This window comes from Coccomyxa subellipsoidea (assembly GCF_000258705.1).
Source record: "Coccomyxa subellipsoidea C-169, whole genome shotgun sequence".
NCBI lineage: Eukaryota > Viridiplantae > Chlorophyta > Trebouxiophyceae > Coccomyxaceae > Coccomyxa > Coccomyxa subellipsoidea.
In genome coordinates this window covers 3,756,139-3,770,025 of record NW_005178042.1, presented here as the reverse complement: position 1 = coordinate 3,770,025, position 13,887 = coordinate 3,756,139, and the positions used below count along the sequence as shown (strand labels likewise).

The window sequence follows — 13,887 nt, the reverse complement described above, 5'->3', positions numbered from 1 at the left end:
CGTACATCAGTAGACAAAAGTGGTTCCTTGTAGAAATCACCGTCTGGCGGAGGCATCCTGATCATGGCTTCCTTGCCACTGCGGCCAACGGATCAACGTCCTGCAAGATAATTTCGAAACACTGTGGATACCAAAACATAGCACCTCTGGAGCTCAACGCACAACTTGTGATTCACAGGATTCAGTTGCACTGACGACTGGGCAATGCTCCTTGATCCCCCCTTCTGTCGTGCTGAAAAGTAGATTAGGAGGATATTTGCGCAGGTGTGAAAGACTGCAGAGGAGAGCGTTTATCATTCAGTACGAACGAGAAAGAATAAAGCAGACCAGCAGGGAGTAGCGGGGAGTATTACGTTGATTGACGCGGGGTTTCAGCGGATATATAAAATCCTGCAATTGGGTATCCTTGCGGCAAATAACGCGGGCAATTGATGCTTGCACCAGTAGCTGTGCCGGAAATGCAAGGGGTAAGAACTAGTTGCTGGCACATGTGCCAGCACCTGCTCAAGTACTTCTTTTCTTTCAATCCCCTTGCAGTTCAACAGCACTTTGGCATCCTGTGTGTCCAGACGTTGATGCGGATAGGCATATTTACATTTTAATCAGTCCGTTTATTGGCTGATATACGTATAATTTGTCTCATTGAGAGTGACATACCCTTTCACACCTTCATTGTTCGTCGTTCGTATCGAATTAAACAAAAGCTCGTAAGATCAGGTGGGAACACCTTCCCACCTGCGAACTCTTTTCATTTAAAGACACTGTCTACAGATTGATTCCTTAGCAGTATGCAGGTGGTTCTTGTTGAATCAAGGAGCACTGGCCATTAGCAGTTTCGCATTGGTTTCTGTGAATCACAAAGTTGGCTCGGAGCTGCAGAGGCGCCTGAATCATGGTGCTATCCATGGTATACGTGATAGGTCGTGCAGCAATTTTGATACTCCCAGACGGTAAATTCTCCAAGACACCATCTTTCATTTTCATGCACGCCTCAGCAGACTAAAAGAGTCCCGTCTGGCTTAAGGCCAAGCTTCTAAATTGTGCAATATTGGCCAGTGCGCTTATGTTCTGCTGTGCGCTGCAGGGCTGATTGAATCATCTTACAGCCTGGGCATTGCAACCGGGGGCCTCCTTTATTCTTGCTTTGCAACAGATTACGACTGGAAAATGGACATCATGTCCATAATCATTGGAGGGTTTTGTGGTTTTGTCATCCACCAAATTACCAACAGACACATTGCCAAGGCCCAGGTATGCCTCGCCATCAGCACATGTTGAGTCAGTGATATGGATGTCTATCCGGTCTATCTGCATATTCTGTAGCCTTAATTATCACTCCCCGGCTGGCCCCGGCCCCGTTTAGCCCCACCTGGCGAGGGGCGGTATAAATGCTGAGCACCGTGCCCACGCTTGTTTGGGTCTTGCTTGGATCCGGCGAGTCCATCAAAAGGGTGGATTATGGCAGCCTTCAACTGCAGCTCATCTGCAGGGCGCACCTTGCCTCTTGGCAGGAAAAGCGTGTAATTTTAGTAATAGTTAATATCACTCCTGGGAATCCGATGAGGCTTATCTTTTACTGTGCTGTGCAGATCAGAAACGCTGCCGACGAGGCCAGAGCTGTGAGTGCAGCTACAAAGGCAAGGGAAGCTGGAGAAGCATCCGGCAGTACACAGCAGTGATCACCCAAGTATTGGGGGCGTCTCAGTGTCCTTTTGTCCGAGTCATTTGGATCTTATAAGACTTCTGGGGTCCCCAGCATCTGAGGATAGTCCTCTTCAGCTTGAACATATATCGATGGCAATGCATCTGATGCGACCCTCATCATACCTTTGCCTCAAGTTGTTTGTGGAAGGCAAAAGAGTGTCTTGAACATGTTGCAGCTCTTCATAGGTATGCACCTTTGTGTTTGCGGGCCTCGGACCAGCTGGGAAACGAATGCATATGTAATGGAGATCTAAGAAGGGCATCATTCTCAAGGATCTCATGCTCCCTGTAATTCCGTATAAGTTTGTAGGCCTGGAAGCTTCTCCAAAAGCCTCTGCAATATACAAGTACTGAGATTACTCAAAATCAGCATCATCGTTACAATTAGCGGCACCATTATCAGGCTTGAAAGTAGACAATGCTTATTTACTTTTCACGGTGTCAAAATCTCGATAAGAAGTGCCTGCAAAGCATGTCCAATGAGCCCAAGCCTGTCATCCCTCATCACTCATTGAGCCTCTTCAGTAGAGGGAAGGCTATGACATCGCGTATGGAGGGAGAATCAGTCAGCAGCATGCAAAGCCTGTCCAATCCCATCCCCATGCCGCCAGTGGGCGGCAGTCCATATTCAAGCGCTCTGATGAAGTCCTCATCCAGGACCACCTGCACGGTTGCACACAAGCATCAGAAATTAAAAGCTTCTTTTTGACAATTACTCGAACAAGTGAGCAGAGAATGCTAGCAGCAATGATGATGTGTATAAAGAGGCTGCAGTGCAGCTCTGAATGTTCTCTCCTTGAACACCGCTGCTACGTCCTACACTCATGGCGCAGTCTCCAACAGCTTGGAAACTCTTATTGCACCAAGTACTGCCTCTACCTCTTCCCAAACCTAGCCACGCCTGGGCCTTTCAGAAAGCCCGGCTCTTTCCACTGCCACGCCATGCACCCCTCTCTCTGAACCCGAATCTTGCCAAGTTAACACCGGTGCCGGTGTGCACCAACCTTGACAGGAAACCCAAAGCCGTCGGCCACAGGGCAGACATGCCGGGCGTCTGCAGCCACATCAGCGTTTGGGGCCACCAGAAATCTACAGCATGTTCACCCACCTCATAGTTGTCGTCGTCGTCATCCTGCTCTGCCGCCGCGGTCGGAGCGACCGACGCGCCGTTGCTGGCGGCTGCCGCGGCAGTGCCAGCCGGCTGGATGCCGGACTGGACGCCCCTGGGCTGCCCGGAGGCGGCTGCCCGGGCTGCCCGCTCGGTCAGCTGCGCCTCCAGCCGCTGCCTCTGGTCCACCGGGTCCGTCAGCTCGCTGTATGCGTTCGCCAGCTCGCGCCCTGCGCAATTTTATTGCAGGTCAGCTACATCAGCAAGTGGGTGCATACGCACAAATTGTGATGCTGCTTATGCATTCCTTCTGTCAGCCCGCTGTACGCGTTTGCCAGCTCGCGCCCAGCTTTCAGCAATTATAAAGAATTTTATCAATTTCTCCAGTCATTGTCTCTCACATGATGCACACGTGCACATTAGGAAAGCCGGCTGAGGATCCTGCACATGCAGAGCAAAAAGGCAGAGAACACAAGCCATGCCGCAATGATGCCATGGCCTGCCGGTCATGCCCTGAGAAATAGCAGACTTTGCCAAAACGGGTGTTATAACTGGCACCAGATGCACTGCCGGCAACGACCATCCTGCATTTATCTTGCTTGCATACATTGGGCCCCGGCTGGCGGGGGCGGTATAAAAAGTGAGCACCCGGTTGATGCTTGGATCTGGATCTGGCGAGTCCAACGAGGGGTAGGATTGCGGCAGCCTTTCAATTGCAGTTTATTTGCGAGACAAACCTTGCCTTTTGGCAAAAAAGGCGTGTGTGATAAGAATAGTACACTTATAGCTGCGCCCTAATAAGCGCAGTGAAAGGCATGGAAGTGCTGGAGGATTCTGTGCGCAGCAACAAACGCCAGCGAGGGGCAGAAAAGGGCGCGCACCGTAGATGAACAGCTCGAACCGCTCCACGAGGCCGGGCTTGGCGCGGTGCGGCTTGGCGAGGGGTGATATCTCCACCGGATGGTCGATCACAAACGTGGGCTGCACCAAATGCTGCTCCACCTCCGCCTCAAACACCTCTGCAGCAGATTGCGAGGACACGCTTAGATAGTGTCACGCAATTTGGCTATATCCATTCTGCTGTGCTCTGACGCGTGTTGCTGCAGAGAACTTCAAACTAAGATGCATTTCTGCAGCACAGCCCTTCTTTAGGTGGCTGACAAGAATGCTGCGGGAATGCACACAGAGCTTGAAGACCTTCTGCAGGTGAACACTCCACCAGCACATCGAATAGGGCTCATAAGCACAGAAAGGGCTTGCTGCACAACGCTCAACTTTGGGCAGGGAAAGGAAGGCCAGCACGCTTTGATTGCTGATTGTTTGCTGGACTCCAGTAGTGTAATGCGAGCAGGGCTGTTTACTGAGGGTGGTGGCTCTCACCGTTGAGCAAAACGCCGAGGCTGGAGGCTCCCTTGACGGCCTTTATAGTGAGGGAGGATGCCGGGTTGGTTTCCTTGAATGCTAGTGTCGCTGATCTGCCATCCTCTAAATTGCCAAACGCTGCAAAGTCGAGGCCTATGCACAGCAGCACAGGTAATTTTTTGGGATGTCAATCCAAGTCACTCTGCTGCCAAATGACATGCCTGCTTCAGCTTCAACAAGCTGCCCTCCGACACTTGCCATTTCGCTGCTTGCCCTACCAGCTATGCCGGTATGCATGGCGCAAACCGGCGCATATCCAACACTGAGGTGCAGCTCAGCTATTTGTTCTTGAATCCGACAGCATTCCTGCACCGACAAAATAAGAAAAGCAACGCAAAGGACCCTGGGATACATGTCGCCCTTTTCGCAACGCGCTGTCAGTCTTCCAAGCCTCCTATTGCAGCGCAGCTATTTGCTTTCTAATCTGACAGCAATGCTACACTCACAAAGTAGACAGCAGTACGAACGACCTAGGCACACCTGTGATCTCTTTCACAAGGTCGTGCATGGAAGCTCGTCGGAAGGCAGGCCCGAAGTCAAGGGACTGTCCTTGGTACACCACGGCATGTGACCCCGCCACCTCAGCAGCTGCTGCCCTGACAAGATCCTCTGTGAGATCCATCATGTCGTGGTAGTCAGCATACGCCTGTACAAATCTCCATCAGTCATGTATCTGTCATCTTGGGAGATCCTAGCTCTCTTGGAAGGTGTGAACCCAAATATTATTAGAATTACATTTAGAGACCTGTTGGGAGCCACCTGAGGCTCATTGGTCTTGGAGGCAGTCTTTCGCAAGAAACGAAAATTTGTTCAGGATTCTGTCGACACAGCCTGGGCTCTCCTGGTGAAAAATGTCGCCCACATGCCCCATTTGCTGATGCATGCGGTCGGCATTTTTTCTCTATTCAGGCCAGCCTTTGAAGGCTGCCTCAATCGGTAGTAGCCAATGCTCTCGGCAGCAGCTGGCTGAGTGCATGCGATTTGATATTGTCTGACGCAGAACATCAAGACGCCGATGCGAAGACAGAAAGGTATGGAGACAACAGTCCATGCACGGGGGCCAGAGGTTTTCCATCTGAGCCCTGAAATGCATGGTCGCTGTCACCCTCTTTCCACAGCCCATCGGGTCTTGAGGTTCTGGGTTTCACCCAACAACACTGAGTTATATCTAAGGGTGCAATGATAAATTGGTCTGAAACCTGGTAGAGCTCCAGGGTGGGGAGTTAAGTTTGCTTATCCGTTGTTGTGCAACATGGAAAGCATGCATGCAGCACCGTTTCGGCAGGAGGTGGGGGAAAAAGCATGGCACTCGCCACATGGCACTCTCTTTCACTTGTTCCACACCAGGGGACTCCAAATCAACTATCAGCCGACGATCAATTGCTTTAGAGGCCCCTGTCCACACTCGGGCAGGGGGCGCGCGGATACCTGGTATAATTCGAGGGTGGTGAACTCAGGGTTGTGGCGCGTGGAGACGCCCTCGTTGCGGAACACGCGTCCGATCTCGTAGATTCGCTCCATTCCCCCCACCGCCAGCCGCTTCAGGTGCAGCTCTGCAAACGTGTGCACGACTTGATTACTCTAAAAGGGAAGCAACTGAGAAGGAAGCAACATTAAAAATGATAGGGAAGAACAAGGATTGCCGAAGAGGATGCACTCATGTAGTTTTATGCTCTGCACGCCATAGTGTGGCGGCCACACTGCTCATAAAGAAGCACCGTGAACAGGGCCCGCTTCAGCTGTGCTCAGAAGAAGAGAAATATACAGTGAGCGATTTCTCAGGCCAGAGCGAGAAGAAGCTGGGGCTTCTGTGATTAATCTCGCAAGCAGTGTGCTGCATGAAGGGCAGCATTAACGAGGCACCAGTGCTCCAAGATGGCAGCATACTCAAGAAAGGAACGCTGCATGACCTACTTTTTCCCGGCATGCATGAAGCATAAAACAGGGATGCAAAGTATCTCTCCATATGCAAAATGTGCTTCTCCCCATTGAAGCCATTTCCAGCAAAGACTGGGCACAATGCAGATTGTAATTCTCGGCACCTGTGGCGATGCGCAGTACATAAGGCTGCTGCAGGGCGTTGTGGAAAGTGGTGAAGGGCCGCGCATCGGCGCCGCCGGCCGATGTTTCCAGGACGGGCGTCTCCACTTCCAAGAATCCCCGCGCCTCCAGCGTTCGCCTCAACGCCCCCATCATGCGGGCACGCGCGCGCAGCGTTCCCTTCACGCCCTCTGTCACTATCAGGTCAACGTACCTGTCGCATGCAAATTCAAATATTCAATTTGATGAACTGAATGATCCCAAGCTTGTGTTAAGAATTTCCCATGCATGCTTGCATCGGCATTAGCTTTCATGGTGCTCTTTCCCAGATGCTTCCAGCATTGATGCCAAGAGTAATAATACATGCCACTATTGCAGGTTCTCATGGACGCATCAACCCACTATGGCCTACAGGTCTGGTGCCAGAGTACTTTCACACAAGCCAGGAATAAACACTTAATGGACAGACAGAGGGGTGATGTGAGAGACGCACTTGCTAATGCCTTTGCAGCCCTCAAGTACCACATGCAAAGGGGTGTCTTGTTGCCTGCTATAGAATGCTCAGCTTTCGTCAGAAGTGACACAGCTGCTACGGCAGAACGCACCTCTGCCTATAGCGTTTCTCGATGTCGGCCAGGCCGTGCCATTTGTCCGGCAGGGGCGCGAGGGACTTGGTCAGCATCTGCACGGAAGCTGCCACCAGGCTCAGCTCGCCCTTCTCTGTTCGTTTCATGCCCCCCCTCGCTCCAATTATATCCCCGGCATCTATCAACCCCTTCAAACTCCTGCATCCACAGTGCAAATATGTACAATTTAGCTTTGTCAAAACTTACATGTTCAAGTGGCATCATGCAAGCATTTGGCTTGCAACTGGTGCGTCTTGTTTGCCACTGCACAGCCCTATTCTGCAACTGATTCAACCCGAAAAGACGCGCTGACAATATCTGTGGCGAAGGAAAGACTCACTAAAAAACACTGCCTGCATGCAACCATGCAAATCCGGCAGTCAGCATGGCTAAGGAACAGCTGAGTTGCGGGAGCTCACTTGAAGGTGTCTTCCTCTGCAGCATCGAGCACAGCCTTGTCCAGGTAGATCTGAATGGACCCAGAGTCATCCACAAGGCTCATGAATGCCAGCTTGCCCATGAAACGTCTAGCCATCACCCGCCCAGCTACTGCCACCTCCTCCCCCTGCCCAAATTTGAATTCAAACTTGAATTACAAATTGCAACAACGATATGATCACACTTTAGGGAACTCTTGAGAGCCACCTGAGGCGCAATGGTCTTATAGACAGTCTCTCATCATCCAAGTTCTTGTTGCAAATTTCTGATGGGTCTGTACTATGTCAAAAATTCGGCCATCCTAATCAGCAAATCCAGTTCTGACTCTCTCCTGAGAAACTTTAGGAAGTGCCTCATGCCAGGTGCTTCTTGGAGGTCTCCATCCTTAAGGGTCATTGGAGATGGCCAGTATAAAGGCAATTTAAATATCTACAGGATCGCTTGAGTATACACGATTTAGGGGTCAGACATTCACTCGTTTCTCATATGCATGAAATGTCTTTTCTTATAGTAAGGCACAGGTGAGTTCACACCTGGAGGTCTGCCATTTCCCCATCAGGGAGATCCCTGAACTGCTCATGCAGCGCCGCTGCCATGTGTGTGCGCTCATAGGTGTATGCATACGGCTCCTTCCCAGCACTTCTCAAGTCCTGAGCCTGCATTCCGTTCCGTTCCATTGATACGCTGTCTTGCATGCTCTTGTTCCCCATACATGCACAACATTGGAGTCTGAATGAAGAAAAGCGTTTTTCAACCAATCTGTTGCTTCATGTGAAGTCCAGGAAATAAGGAAATGCGATTGTTTGTTGAGAATGCCGACCCAGCAAGTGCATCGCACCTTTTGGATGCGAAACTCCCGGATGTCTTTGTCACTGGAGCTGCTCGAGCCCTGTCTGGTCTGCGCCTTCTTGCCTTGTTTGGGACCCTGCTCAGCTACTGTAGCTGCAGCTGCTGTTGTCCTGCTTGGCAAGCAAATAGAAATCACCACTGATGCTTGTATCATCAGATCTGCAGGCAATTCCTTGATCCTAGCATGACCAAATTATGAGAGATAAACATTATGCTTTGTAAACTCTGCAAAGCTTCTCATTCGCATTAATGGATCGGGCAGACAGCAATGCCGTGGAAGCTGCTCACGTATGGATTGTACTCCTGAGGCGAGGTCGGCGCTGATGGCTGTAAACAGAAGATCTTAAACAAGATTGAAATTTCGTACATGGCCTCATCCCACGCGATGCAATACTACCGAAGATTTTTCTGTACATCGAATTGCCCAAATGAGAGGCTACTGCCTCCCTATCTTCAGCATTGCAATCATGATCTAGTATCAAATTTCAGATGAAAAATTTGTAGTTTTCTTGGGCTTATTAGAAGCATTCTTGCTTTCGGAGTGCGAAAGAGATGTCGCAGTGATCAGCTTTCCTAATTTGGCTTATGTCATGAAGTCTTACGTCATACTTGCCTGCCTTTTCATGTTGTGCTCTTTCCCAGTATCATTCCACACAATTGTCCGTCTCACCGTGCTACACGATCCAATTGTGGCAGGTTGCTGCTGGATCAAGGTGCTACCAAGCTGGATAGAGAGAGCTGAAAGGAGGAACAGATTGAAAAGTTTGGCGACGGTGTTGCTGAGACTCAGGCGACATGGCAGAACATTTGGCATCCATCTTTGGCACAGAAAAGGACAGAGTCAACTGCCCCTTCTACTTCAAGATCGGGTACGTCATCTATCGCTCATGACGGCCTCGGTTCTTGCCGTTGTTGTCTTCTCACTCGATCAGTGAAGAAGAACCTAGAACATTCTGCATTTTTACGTGAGTCATCCTCCTGCTACTGTACGAGATAGTTTTTGGAGCACAAGGCTCCATTCAGATCAGATTACAATCGACCTTCGGCGCTCGGTTCTTGACGCTGTGGATCCAAGCCTACCTTCCTTTTCTGCGTGGGCTCGAGTCTTCTCTGCTTTCCAAATAGTGACTGAACGTGTGCTGTTATCGTCTGCAGGGCGTGTAGGCACGGGGATCGCTGTTCGCGGTTGCACAACAGGCCCACCATCAGTCCCACTCTGCTGCTGCCTAATCTGTATCAGAACCCAGCCCTAAATGCTCCTCCTGGGCCAGATGGCCTGCCCATGCCCGTGGATGCGCGCAAGTCGCAAGAGCATTTCGAGGTATGCATGCCTTACAAAGTAGTCGCCTCTCCTCACCTTCCTCAACTTCTTGTGGATTTTTGTCTCCTGAGATGCTTTGCAGTGCATGGTCCTAGCACGCAGATTGAGTAGAGCTTCACTTCTCAAGCAGCATTTCAAAACACACATTGGTTAATACTCAGAGTTTGTGGCTAATTATGTAACTGTGCAGGATTTTTACGAAGACATCTTTGAGGAGATGGACAAGTACGGCCAGATAGAGCATTTGAACGTCTGCGACAACTTGGCGGACCACATGGTTGGCAATGTGTACATCAAGTTTGTGTAAGCCCTTCCTGCTCACTCCTCTTTGGCTCATGGTGTTCTCTTGTCACCCTGCAGATCCTTACAGGAATCTAGTGCCCTCAAACTGCACTTCTCTCATTGACTATTGGCAGCCTTGCGCCCAATGTTATGTGCATGTTCCAGCATGACATTTTCCAGAACGTTCAGTGCTATTTAGGTGCAATAGTAAGGCTTGGCTGGGCAAGGGCCGGCACAAGTACTGAGCACCGTGCCATCACTTGATTGGGTCTTGCTCGTATCTGGGAAGTCCATCAAGGGGTAGCATGTGTTGCAGCATCTGCCTGCAGTTTCTCTGCAGACGCACTTTACCTATGGCAGAACAATATGACTGAATCAGAACAATTGATATAACAGTATTAATAGTAGTCTCGTAGTAGATGTATTAGCGGTGTGCCCTCAGACCCTGTGTACAAGGTCATTGGTGTAGTAACAGTGGTAACAAGAGAGGGAACGCCTGTGCAGGGATGAGGATGCTGCCGCGCGCGCGCTGCAGGGGCTGACAGGGCGCTTCTACGCGGGGCGGCCGATAATGATCGAGTTCTCGCCAGTAACGGACTTCCGGGAAGCCACGTGCCGGCAGTACGAGGAGAACACGTGCACCCGCGGCGGCTACTGCAATTTCATGCACCTGCGGCCCATCTCCAAGTGAGTCATCTTTTCTAGAAATTCTCTGATAAAAACCAACCAATATTTGCTACTGTGGCCTTGGCAAGGCTGGCAAAGCTTAGCCAACGGAGCTGTGGTCGAATGATGGTTGTTCCGTATCAGGCCGTAAATTGTCAAATAACAAAGCACTATTAATAAAGCACTTTGTTTGCTTGCATTTGTGGCCGTTTGATGGGTGGCGAAGCTGTGATAAAGGACCTCTGGTCAATCACTTGTTGGTTCAACATGCAATCATGCAATGCATGATGTCAGACGTGTCACCATCCTTAGGTGCCTTCTTGTCGGCATTTTGCTTGCTGTTGCCCCATGGAAGGAAAACCCTGTATGTCCTACTGCATTCAAGGCCCTCCGGAATGTGTTCCTACGCAAGCTGGCAGGCCAGCTTCTGATTCTTATTCACCCTCTCACTAAAGGTGTGGGTTTTGCGCAGGGGTCTGCGGAAGGATCTGTTTGGACGCTACAAGAAGAAGGAGCACAGCAGGAGTCGCTCGCGCAGCAAGGAGCGCCGTGATGACAAGGGCCGTGGCAGGTGAGAGCCTTTCCTGCTCAGATCGCTGCCATTTGGGCCTTGCTGGGTGGTTATACTGTACCCTCAGAAGCTGCAGAATTTGCGTGCCAAAGAAGGGAACCACCAGTAAAAGGGCACATGAAAGTGGGATTAAGGGAGTTGTGCAACAGATCAACTGGGGGCTTTTGCTTTGAAGGTTTATTGATGTAAGGTCCAAGGGTGTTCTCATAAGTGCATGCTTCTATTTAAAACTAACACAATGCAGGGATCGCGATCGCGATGGAGGCAAGGACCGCAAGAGGGAGACGAGTGCGGAGCGTCGGGCCAAGATCGCTGCCTGGAACAAGGAGAAGGCGACGGGCGGAGGCGGCCAGTGATGAACAGCTCAGCGCTGTGCCTGATCGGGCACTTTGTGCCGGTGACAGCCTCTTTGGCTCTCCTCTGTCCTACTGCTGTGCTTCCTGCAAGAAGACGGTGCCTGGATGTGCCAATGATGCCCTTTGCAGCAGCAGCAGCGCTACGTACAGGGCATCTGTGCGAGCAAAAAGAGAGCGGCCAGCCTAGTACCAGGATCTGTGTGTAATGGCCGTACTGCGCTGCGAGTCCTTGTCAGAATGCAGGGTACAAGGCAGCGTGGAGATTTATGTGGGCAGGAGTTTTGCAGGGAATCTGAGCAGGGCTGTCACAGGTCGTGCACAATAGTCGCAGGTTGTCAAACTTGCAGGGCACAGGTTGTGCACAGGGAACATTCGGGTGCAGGATTGGCTCTGCAGCACACAGGATGTGCTGAAAAACAGGGACAGGGCTTGTACAGGATATCTTGCAGGCTATCTCATGCAGAGATGCAGGTTTTTGAACTGCAGGTTGTGCACAGGGAATGCTCGGTGCAGCTTTATATTTCTCTCAGCAGCCACAGGGTGTGCACAGAGATCAGGAACAGGTTTTGCGCAGGGAAAATCACAGAGTTTGCAGTAGGGCATCACAAGGTCCGTTGCAAAGCGCGTTATGCAGGGATGCAACTCCTGAATCGCAGGGCACAGAATGCAGGTTTATTTTTCAGCACACCACAGGTTGAGCACAGGAACAGGAACAGGGTGTGTACAAGCAAAATGGAGATCCTGCCATCGGGCATCATGCAGCCTGCTTTTTGCAGGAACGCAGCCTCTGAATTTGCAGGGCACAGGTTGTGCACAGGGTGCAGGTTTATCTCAATCTCAGCAAAGCACAGGGTGTGCCCAGAGAACAGGAACAAGGTGTATACAGGGTGTATACAGGGGGTGGTGCTATGTTGCTGCGAGGGGCACCAAGACCAAAGTAAGCGCCCCTCACACTGCCAAACACCCATCTTTGATGGCAGGGTGCATGCCTCAGGGCTTGCGAGTGGCAATCCAGTCATACAGGAGCGCTACAATGCCACTCTTGTGCCACATTTGGAATCTTTGCGATTTCGGCATGTAATCTTATCATGTGCTGCAGTTGTGCAATCACCGTGGAACGTGCTCTGGCGCACTGGCGATCTGGCCAACTCCTGCGTGGCTACACTGGTGGTACCGTTTCCCTCCAATAGTGCAGCTTGCGGGAGGTTTCCATTGAATTGATGAGATCGTTGTCAAGATGAGCTTGAAATGCAGTGAGGTGGACAATTGTTGTGCTGGTGCCATGCTTGCTTAATCCCTCTTCGAGCGCATGGATGCATCTGTAATTATTCCAATTGCAACACTTGCCAAGTGTGCAGAAACGCAAGCCCCTCTAGAGCCAACATAATAATCAAAATATATTCCTGCACTTTTTGAATATAATTGTATCGATGCATGCGGATGCTCACATGCACATCTGATAAGCACTCCGCCAGGCTGCGGCCATTCTATGGATCTGCATGCAGGCGCATGCAAAGCCACATAAGCAAGCTTGCCCGTCATATTACAACTGACTTAACTCAATGCGAGTGCTCAATCTGTATCACAAAGCTGTCATTTACATTCAATCATGATCAAGCAATCCCAAGCACTTGGAGCATGCACCACAGCGGCAGGCATCCTGCTTGTACTGCTCCTCATCTGCATCTGGGAAGCAGGCCTCTCTTTTACGACTGTCCTGGGGGCAAGCACTGCGCTCGACTGCCAAGTGCGCTTGCAAGTGTACCTCGGAAGGCTGCGTAGATGCGTCAAGACTCCCTCGTTTTCCATCCTGTAGATTAGTACACATATACACTGCCCAAGATTTCCAAAGGGCCTGAAGAGGTGATCGAGTCTGCCTTCTCTGGCGAGCATCAGGACAACGCCCTAGGAGACCCCGCACGGGGTATTTTTAGATGCCTGAAGATCTAATATACAGCCGATAATTGAGGAGAAATGTTCCTCGATTCGAGTTCGCAAATATATGACAGCCATGATGACTCCTGGGTGTCACCGGTGCCTGACACTACGCACAATGAAGCTCTGTAACTTGCAGCACAAGGTGCATGTGAACAGGATCACGCCTGGACAGTTTCGATGTTTGGCTACTAAAGCGCATTATACCGATGATAGATACAAAGGTGAAATGAAGGTTGGGAGATCCCTTGCTGCCGCAGCTGGCCTCGCAGCTGTTTCGATCGCACTGGTGGGTGACATGTCCTGGGCTACTTGACGATATCCAGTACAATTGCCAATAAGATATGAGGTTTCCTGTGTATAATGTCTTTAATAAATACTTTAATCATACAAAATGTGAAGTTGCCCGTCTTTTGTGTGTTCTGGTGCACAGCAAATATGGAGACGGTTTTGCGTGATGTGCAGGCAACTCCGACATTTGCTGCGTCGCCAGCGGCCAGCTGGGACGAAGCCAGGAACTCGGCCAATGGTGTCACCGCAGGAGTCACCGCCAAAGCTGGCGAGGTGTT

General features: G+C 50.7%; 2 protein-coding genes across 2 annotated transcripts; one reads left to right on the top strand and one right to left on the bottom strand.

Moving 5' to 3' along the window:
- Nucleotides 1-2,208: 2,208 nt before the first annotated feature.
- On the bottom strand, nucleotides 2,209-8,000 carry COCSUDRAFT_11048 (lysyl-tRNA synthetase; the record flags this gene model as incomplete). Its single annotated transcript, XM_005652256.1, has 10 exons — nucleotides 2,209-2,367; nucleotides 2,924-3,042; nucleotides 3,694-3,831; nucleotides 4,193-4,327; nucleotides 4,715-4,880; nucleotides 5,663-5,787; nucleotides 6,277-6,488; nucleotides 6,880-7,059; nucleotides 7,320-7,456; nucleotides 7,872-8,000. 10 exons carry the CDS (start codon nucleotides 7,998-8,000, stop codon nucleotides 2,209-2,211), a joined length of 1,500 nt encoding a protein of 499 aa, XP_005652313.1.
- An 850-nt stretch (nucleotides 8,001-8,850) lies between these two features.
- Nucleotides 8,851-12,679, top strand: COCSUDRAFT_32097 (RNA-binding domain-containing protein). The gene is made up of 7 exons (XM_005652255.1): nucleotides 8,851-9,056; nucleotides 9,343-9,508; nucleotides 9,699-9,811; nucleotides 10,295-10,477; nucleotides 10,929-11,027; nucleotides 11,272-11,424; nucleotides 12,483-12,679. Exons 1-6 carry the CDS (start codon nucleotides 8,983-8,985, stop codon nucleotides 11,381-11,383), a joined length of 747 nt encoding a protein of 248 aa, XP_005652312.1. The 5' UTR covers nucleotides 8,851-8,982; the 3' UTR covers nucleotides 11,384-11,424; nucleotides 12,483-12,679.
- Nucleotides 12,680-13,887: the final 1,208 nt, after the last annotated feature.